Genomic DNA, 8,994 nt, shown 5'->3' with positions numbered 1-8,994 from the left:
TAAAACGTTGCTTTGGGATTATTGAGGACTTATTCAATTTAGACAGCCTGGACTATGTCACTGTGATACATCAAGATATTCAAGACTATTCGAATTCATTCGGAACATTATATACTTTAGGATTTGTGATAGAACATTCAGGATCATCTGGGTTTTGATTCACAATTCTGATTTCTTTTAAATTTTAAATTTGTATTCAGGGAAATAATTTATTTGTTGATTTTGCTAAACTTGCTGGTTTTGATTCTTTCTGTTACATAGTTTAAGACCACAGAGAAGGTATAAATTAATATGCCATATGGGGTGTTCAAATACCGGAGGATCAACATCAACAAGAACAATATAGCTGCGGATAAAAGACGTGCAGGCAAAATCCAGCTTGAGACTGTTTAGCCATACCTATTTTATAAACAATAGTTTGAGACTTGCTACTTAATTGCTTAAAATTATAAGGTACATGTTTTAAACAGACCACACTATGTGAATAGGGGTGATCGGAAGATAAGCGGAGGGATATACTCTACAACACTATTACCATGACGGACGAGCTGGAAGACGTCTACAAATATGTTATTGTTGGCGGCGGAATAGCTGGTGTCACTTGTGTAGAAACGGTATATTGTGATGTACATATTTGTAAGAATATAAAGGTTAATAAAATGTCGCAATCATATTTTTTTGGGGTATACAGCAAGGACTAGAAGTACGGACTTGAAAAGGCTGTCACTTGTGTAAGAAAGATATAAAGTGATTATACATTTGGAAGAGTAAAAAGATGTATAAAAAAATCGCGCCACTAGGAACACCGAAATACGCTCAGAAACCGGAATACACAATTATTTACATCTTTTGGGTGTATATATTGGTGTACAGCCTGATATTATGACTTGTAATTGTTTTAATAAGTAAAAAGTGCAGCATATTTCACTCTGGTTCGACCAGGTCTTGAGTATTGCTCGACTGTGTGGAACCCACATAGTAAAGATCTAACAAATAAGATAGAGATGGTTCAGAGGAGAGCGGCTAGGTTTACCACAAATAAATATTGTAACACTAACAGTGTCAGTGCAATGCTCAACCATCTTCAGTGGGAATCACTCGAATCCAGGCGAACCAAGGCCCAGCTAACCATGATGTACAAGATTGCAAACAACATAGTGGACATACCAGCGGACAAATACCTAACCCTGGCATATAGCCAAACTAGGGCAAATCACAGGAAAAAGTTCCAATTAAAGTCAGCATCGACAAATTCTTTCAGGTTCAGCTTCTTCCCGTGTACAATAGGGACTTGGAACAAATTACCATCAATAATTGCAGAAGCTCCTGACTTGGTATCTCACAAGCAGGAGCTTTCCAAAATCACATTCAAATGAACTAGTCAGATACAAGTAAGACCTAGTGATTTTCAGGGCTATGCCGGTTGAGGTTCCATATCTCATTGCCGCTACAGTAGCCAGATTGGTCTGAGTATGAAGGGACGAAAATGTACACTGACACACTTTTACTTATTTCTGCCTTTCCTATCATTACTCTTCTGACTGTCCTATTATTCCATCTTTACTTTATCTTTGACCACGTACCACCCGTTGCTTAATAGTCAAGTGTGACTGCGTCAACGTATTTATAGATAGATAGAGATAGATAATACTACTAATAATAATAATAATCAAAGGAAACTTTGATTTAAGCAGTTTTGATACGAATCATTGACTTGACCAATTTCTGGCACAAGCCATGTAATGACATAACTTGGTCATACTTGATTTTACAAGATTGGAGAGTTACGATAAATCGCAAATTAATTAAATTGTCTGGAACATGATGGAAGTAAGGAATGCCAAAATCGGTTAAAAGGATGATAAGTATCTTGAATGAAACAAAGCTTTCTAAAGATTGTATTCAATGTTATTATATTTTTATTTATTTCGTTAAAGAAACATACTTCAGCTTAATCGGATTTTGGCATTCCTGGCTTTCATTGCATTCCAGCCAACTGAATTTTATGTCAACAGAACTTGAAAACATGATTTTTGGGCTGCCAAGTGTGTGCGATATTCCTGAAAATATGACTTCTCGTTCCAATGTTAATCTATTTTCGAACATGCTACACAATGCTGTTCTATAGACAGAAAGACAGCGACCTAAAAACACAAATATCAGGGGAGGAATCTTACATTGTAGAAATAAGGGGTCCCTAACACTGTCAACTAATTGGCATTTCAAATCAAACAAAATCTCCCAATGTAAACAAGCATACTGACTTTTCACTGTAGTCTGCCCTATTAATGTTTCTAGTATAATCTATTTCTGTCAAAGCTGTGTCTGTGTTCAATATTTGTAATGTTTTGTTTTAATATTTCTATACCAAATCGAACAAATAAAGTGGAGGAACTCTTGTATACATGTGTTAATACATGTCTTAAAAGAGATGTTACTCCAAAATTTATGGAGTTATATTTACCGAATTGTTGAGATTATCAAAGATGGTGAACTAGATCTGTTGCTTGAAAATATACTCGCCCATGCAAATATGGTGGATCATGTTAGTAAAGAAACTCCTGTTTGTTTGAAATGCCAGCAGGTTGATAGTGTTTGGGATCCATTCAGGTTAGGACATGTCACTCAATGAATAAAAGGCTTAGTTTTGTGCAGTTTTTTAAATATCTTTGGAGGCTTTGGTTGTTAAAATTCACTGAAGGTTCAAACAAAGGGGATGGTGAGTTAATACTATCAAAACACCGAAATACACTAAAAAACCGAAATAACACCAAAATACACAAGTGTATGTGACGGTAAATATACTTCTAAATAGGGTATTGACGGACATTGATTTTTTTTCATGACTAAGCAGTTTTAGAACCTTGTCTTCAAGGAAGAGTTGATAATTCACAACATCACTGAAATAATCAAAAGGAGTGGTACAGTTTGTCATAATTGACTTGTTGGTCTTCAGGGAAGAGTAGATATTTCACAACATCACTGAAATAATCAAACAGTTTGTCATAATTGACTTGTTGGTCTTCAAGGAAGAGTAGATAATTCACAACATCACTGAAATAATCAAAAGGAGTGGTACAGTTTGTCATAATTGACTTGTTGGTCTTAAAGGAAGAGTGGATAATTCACAACATCACAGAAATAATCAAACAGTTTGTCATAAATGACTTGTAGGTCTTCAGTGAAGAGTAGATAATTCACAACATCACTGAAATAATCAAAAGGAGTGGTACAGTTTGTCATAATTGACTTGTTGGTCTTCAGGGAAGAGTAGATAATTCTACATGAGATTTTAAGTGAAATCCTAACGCCATTAAATCATGAATTTCCTGTATTGGGTATAATTAAAAATGTATATAGCAATCTTTGTGAGATGAGTTAATGATAATCTTGTTTCTTTCTTTTCTTTATAATATACCTAGTCTTTTTTAATTTTCAGTTGTCTGCTCTGTGCCCAGATGAGAAGATTCTGTTGCTAACTTCCTCTAACTTGGTTAAAGCTGTTATCAACTATCAGAAGGTATTTGAAATCCACGTGACTTGAAAATTCAAATGGCAAGTCCAGAGTCTTAGACTGAATACACAATTTTCAGAAATCAAGCCTCCATTCCTTGGTCATTTCTAGAATTGATTTCCTCTCCCTGAATTTGAAGAAGTTAAGTTTCTACTCGGCTTATTTTGGTACTTTCATGATGGGTGTATTCATCTTAGTTTGAATTGTGGCATTTAGCTTGTATATACATACATGTGACAGAACCAGGATTTCAAACCAGTAGAATTACAAATTTTGATCTTAAGATTGGCTTCTAAACTAGTAGATTTTTTTTTATTGATATAAATTTCATGTTTGCAAAGGAGATTAAAAGGAAAACGAGTGGAATTTTGGACATAATCATTCTGTAATTCAGCAGCAACTTTTGTTGAACTTTAATCAGATTTTAATGGAGAATGTTACAGTACAATTGTATGAATGAATACCAGTCAGTGTATTGTGAATTAAATGAAAAATAACGAGCTTTATGACTTGCAGTTCGCTACAATGATTTTAGAAAAAACTAGATTCCACAAGCATTTTTATTTTTCTTCACAAGATACTGACTGGTGACCACTGATGACATTCATTGTGATGGTTAAGTTTGACACTTAACAGGACCGGAATAGTTCTTTGGTCCAGATTTCCCATGAATCATTTTGTATTTTGTGAAGAATGGAGAATGTACTTACTGTATCAGCAGGAAAAACATCTTGAACAATGCAATAACAATTAAATGATGCAATAACAATTAAATGATGCAATAACAATTGTTAAATGATGCAATAACAATTAAATGATGCAATAACAGTTAAAAGATGCAATAACAATTAAATGATGCAATAACTACAATTAAACGATGCAATAACAATTAAATGATGCAATAACAATTAAATGATGCAAAACTCAAGACGCTTACTAAAATATTTCTGCTGAAATCATTGTTTTGATCAGTCTCTTTTTTTATCATCTCCACATAAAGGAAAGGTCTGCCGATTCTTATTCAAAGACTGGAAAGCCATTCAATGACTCATCATGCACCAGTATGGATGCCTTTATTACTTATATAACCTCATAAAAACAGACAACATTTGGCCTTAAAATTAAAACAATACGGAAACCAATTAACAGCTTGTTGTGTACACATGTTAGCCTTCTAAGCCAATTACTCAGCCACACATCAGTGTACCATTATAATATTTCCTGTACCCAGTAGACTGGTTCCCACTGTTTCTGCCATGTGTGGATAGAACACGTAAACATTCTGCGTTTTGGTCATAAATTTGTTCAAACTTTTTTTATTTTTCAAAAGTGGTAGATCTAAGCTATAAAATGGTATGTGTAGTAGATGGCCTTTTAAATGATATTTTTGTCCCACTGGTGGTAGAATCACATGTATGTATATAGCACTGAGCTCTATCAGTATTTGCCCTGAAACATTTGGGTTTCTTATTTGCCTTATGGTTATATTCCAAGAGAGACAAGGAGGGAGAGTCTAGTTTACTTGAGGTTTGCTTGTGCGCAGCATCATGAGTTGAAAGTTCAAAATTAGGCCTGTTATCTCTAAGTCATGATTATTAGTTGATATACCGTATTTGTTGGGACACCATAAATTAATTTTTCAAGTAATTTTTTTTAGCAATGTATGTTTTGGAACACTACATTTTTTTCATGTTGTAAGTTGTGGGACACCTTTTAATTCATTTGAAAATTACGGTTTACCTGTCAGAAAATGAACTAAGACTTAAATTTTATTTTTAAAAAATAATAAACTGTGTACTTGAGATAGAATTCTTTAATTTACTGCAGCATCATCATCTTCTCAACCCAACCCTTTGCCTGCGTACATACAATTGATACTTTTGGTGCATGAACACTTTTTAGCTTCCTTATGCTGTGAAAAATTATCACTGGAGGCAACACATCTCCTGAAGTTAAAACTACAAGGGCTAAAGTAAGATTTTCTTCTATACCACACTTTGAACTGCCTTCTTATCAACAGTCCGTCCAGGTATGAGAGCAAAGTATGCTGGAGTTTCACCCATGTTAATAATCATATTGTTGGCAAAATAATCATCTCTTCTGGCCTTCATGAATTAATCAAATGACTTTATTTGCTCCTCCAAATCTTTTGGGAGATGCTGGGTCATCGATGCATCGATATCTGTACACAGTTGTGTTGCTTTAAAAACTGTGAATTCTTTCAATTTATTTTCAAACTTCCTGTGAATACTGGTAAAAAGAAACCAAAGTTGGCTTCCCATGTAGGCCGATTTTATATATATATATATATATATATATATATATATATATATATATATATATATATATATATATATATATATATATATATATATATATAAATCATCACACTTAAAAAATTCCAAAGTTGGCTTCCAAGGTCAGCTTGCTTTGTAATAAAATAATCTTTGTATTTGATATCCTGTAGGTAAGTTCAAACAATGAGTTTATTGCTCACTGCTAGTTGTGTTTATTCACCACCTGGGCTTCTGTTTGCCAGTCATCTGTAATCTTAATTGATTTAAACATGCATTGACATTTGCAGGGTAAATAGTATACACAGCAATAACTTTCTTTAATAATAATAATTTTTGTAACCCATGATAGTTAAAAGATTGTCATTTGCACTCACACTGAATGTATTTTATTTGCAAACTAAGGTCATATAGTTAACCTGGATATAATAGAATCTTGGCATACATACCATGTGATGTGTGAGTGGCAGGTGCCATAAAGCAATAGGTTGATATTTCCCTCTCTCACTCTCGCATTTGCAATTTTGTTTGATCCAGTTTTCACTTTGATGCAATAATCAAACCTTTGAGTACAACCAGACATGATTTGTTTCTCTATGTGCACATCAGTGAACAATGTGTCATGTGTTATCTGACATATGCGATACACACTACAGTATGGATGTGTCATGTGTTATCTGACATATGCGATACACACTACAGTATGGATGCCTTCGCTTATATATGGAGTTTGTGGATATACTTTTTACTTTAATGCTTATAATGAAAAAAGAGGAATAAATAATAACAATACAAGGTAAGTTTCTTTTATTTTATTATCATATGAGCGTTTTGTTTATTTCATTGCAACATGTAGTGGGGTGGGTGGGTCACAAATTCAACACAAATTTATTTTGTTTTATAAGTCTTGGGGCATATGACCTGGGTGAAAAAAGTTTCACCACAAGTTCTTGGACAGGAAAAATATAATTATTTTATCATGTCCCAGTGTATATAGTAAATACATATATGCAAATATCAAATACAAATTTCCATCTGTATTCAATTGCTTCATTAATTTGCTTTATTTGCAAACTTGAAAAGTGTATGGAATATAATAATGTCATTGAATAAACATATTGTGATGTCCTTTGGTAGTGTGTGTATAAGTGACTCTCAACATTGTGAATTTATGTAGTTATCTATAACTGTATTGCAAAAAATGAATGTGTGTGTGCATATGTATTAATTAATAATTAATTGAAAAACAAGACTCAGTTTATTGCAGAAATAACATAATCAAGCTCAACAATAACAGATGTAAATATTTAACTTAACAATGAGCTTAAGAATTACAGTAATTTAAATTATCAGCTTATTTAATGATACTGGCACGGTGGTGAATACCACAGTAAAATAAGCAAAATAAAACTTGGGATGATAACTAAAATCTCAGTTACACCAGTTGAAATAAATATTGTAATGGCATTTTAATGAAAATTTCAGATCATTAAACCTTCGTGTGGGCAATTAAACTTCATTTCAGTCTTTGGTCTATAAATATTAAAGCTGTATGCTTTTAATGATAAAGAAATAATTTCTGTGCAAAGATTTTACTTACTACTTCCCTATCCCTTATCTGAAATAGACTCTAATCAAATCAGTTTTATTTAGTACAAGTTGAAATGACAGTAAATTTAATATATTTATGCACCTATCATTTTGATTTCTTACCTAAAATGGGGATGGTTCTAAGATAAACATTTTACCATTACTTCTGATTCCAACAAGCCTCTGGTTTCCCCTAAGGCTTGCACAATTCCTACAGAATTCTGTGGAAAACCACCGTAGAAAATCTAACCCCCACTAATGAATATATTGAAGAAAATAGGAATATTCAATGAAGAACAATATGTTTTGCAGTAACTTAATAAATATTCATTGAATAATAATTACCTCACACAGAACACAATTTCTATGTGAAGAAATACAAAAACAATGTCTTCTACAAATGTTTTGAAATTTTGGAAGTGAGAATCATTACTAGAAATGACCTGCAAGTGTACCCTAATAAGGTCACCACAGTGAGGTCAAAACCACATTAGATTGAGAAATAACACTGAGGGAAACAATTCCCAACAACAGACTCAAAACAAATAAACAGTAGGAAAATTGTACAACAGATACAGATATTTATAATATGAAAGTTGGTTGTATTCACTTCTAGCAGATCTCATTGCTAATTGTTCTTAAAACATGCTCATCACACAGTGACAAGACCCCCTGCCCATAGATGTAACACTGCTGTAAACATGCTCATCACACAGTGACAAGACCCCCTGCCCATAGATGTAACACTGCTGTAAACATGCTCGTCACAGTGACAAGACCCCCTGCCCATAGATGTAACACTGCTGTAAACATGCTAAATTCTCACAATATTATAGTATCAGCATAAAATTCGCATGATGACTGACTTCATAGAACCAGTCTGAAACTGTCACATTGGTGTGAATAGAACCAGCCTGAAACTGTCACATTGGTGTGAATAGACTGCATGTACCATGTATTTTGATTGTTCAAGAATTATTTACATGGCTGTTCTATTTATTTACAGGTGTCTAAAACCCTTGAGTCCTTTGATGTGCAGGAGAAACCCATGTCATACATACAAAATGACTGCCCCAATGTACAGGTGTTGCAGAAGACAATAGTCTCTCTTGATGCCAAAAACCATGTGAGTGTTGAATCTAAAAACACTTAATACAGAAACCCATGTCATACATAGAAAATGATTGCCCCAGTCTCCCCGTATGTCTTATTTGGTATTAGCCGTGTAAGGAAATAATATATGAAAATCATTGAATATATGAGAAAAAATTTCATTTCAGGAAATAATATACAACTTTTTGTTTATTTGAACCCTTTTTTCCCCAGGTACACTCTTCTAAGCATTTACCTTTGTTCCCCATCTACATATAATTGTGCTTTTACCTTTGCCCTCCATCTACACATAACTGTGCTTTTACCTTTGCCCTCCTTCTACATATAACTGTGCTTTGAGCTTTGCCCTCCTTCTACACATAACTTTGCTTTTATCTTTGCACTCCATCTGCATATAACTGTGCTTTTACCCTTGCCCTACATCTACATATAACTGTGCTTTTACATTTGCCCTCCATCTACATATAACTGTGCTTTTACCTT

The 8,994-nt window shown here is 33.6% G+C and overlaps 1 protein-coding gene across 2 annotated transcripts in view; it reads left to right on the top strand.

The window, feature by feature from the left end:
- Positions 1-324: 324 nt before the first annotated feature.
- Positions 325-8,994, top strand: part of LOC149801177 (tRNA ligase complex-associated NAD(P)H dehydrogenase PYROXD1-like) — a 63,698-nt gene continuing 55,028 nt past the window's right edge. Inside the window, exons 1-3 of one of the 2 annotated variants that reach the window (XM_089955208.1) lie at positions 325-626; positions 3,440-3,520; positions 8,405-8,524. In XM_089955208.1, coding sequence (XP_089811334.1) covers positions 537-626; positions 3,440-3,520; positions 8,405-8,524 — 291 coding nt within the window. In that variant the 5' untranslated portion in view covers positions 325-536. The remainder of the gene's footprint in view (positions 627-3,439; positions 3,521-8,404; positions 8,525-8,994) is intronic. The other variant, XM_089955209.1, reaches the window with a different exon arrangement.

The sequence above is a fragment of the Sinohyriopsis cumingii genome, chromosome 4, assembly GCF_028554795.1.
Source record: "Sinohyriopsis cumingii isolate HCF-2022 chromosome 4, ASM2855479v2, whole genome shotgun sequence".
In the NCBI taxonomy this organism is placed as follows: domain Eukaryota; kingdom Metazoa; phylum Mollusca; class Bivalvia; order Unionida; family Unionidae; genus Sinohyriopsis; species Sinohyriopsis cumingii.
Note: the sequence above shows the minus strand (reverse complement) of the source record. Positions and strands in the feature narration are given on the sequence as shown.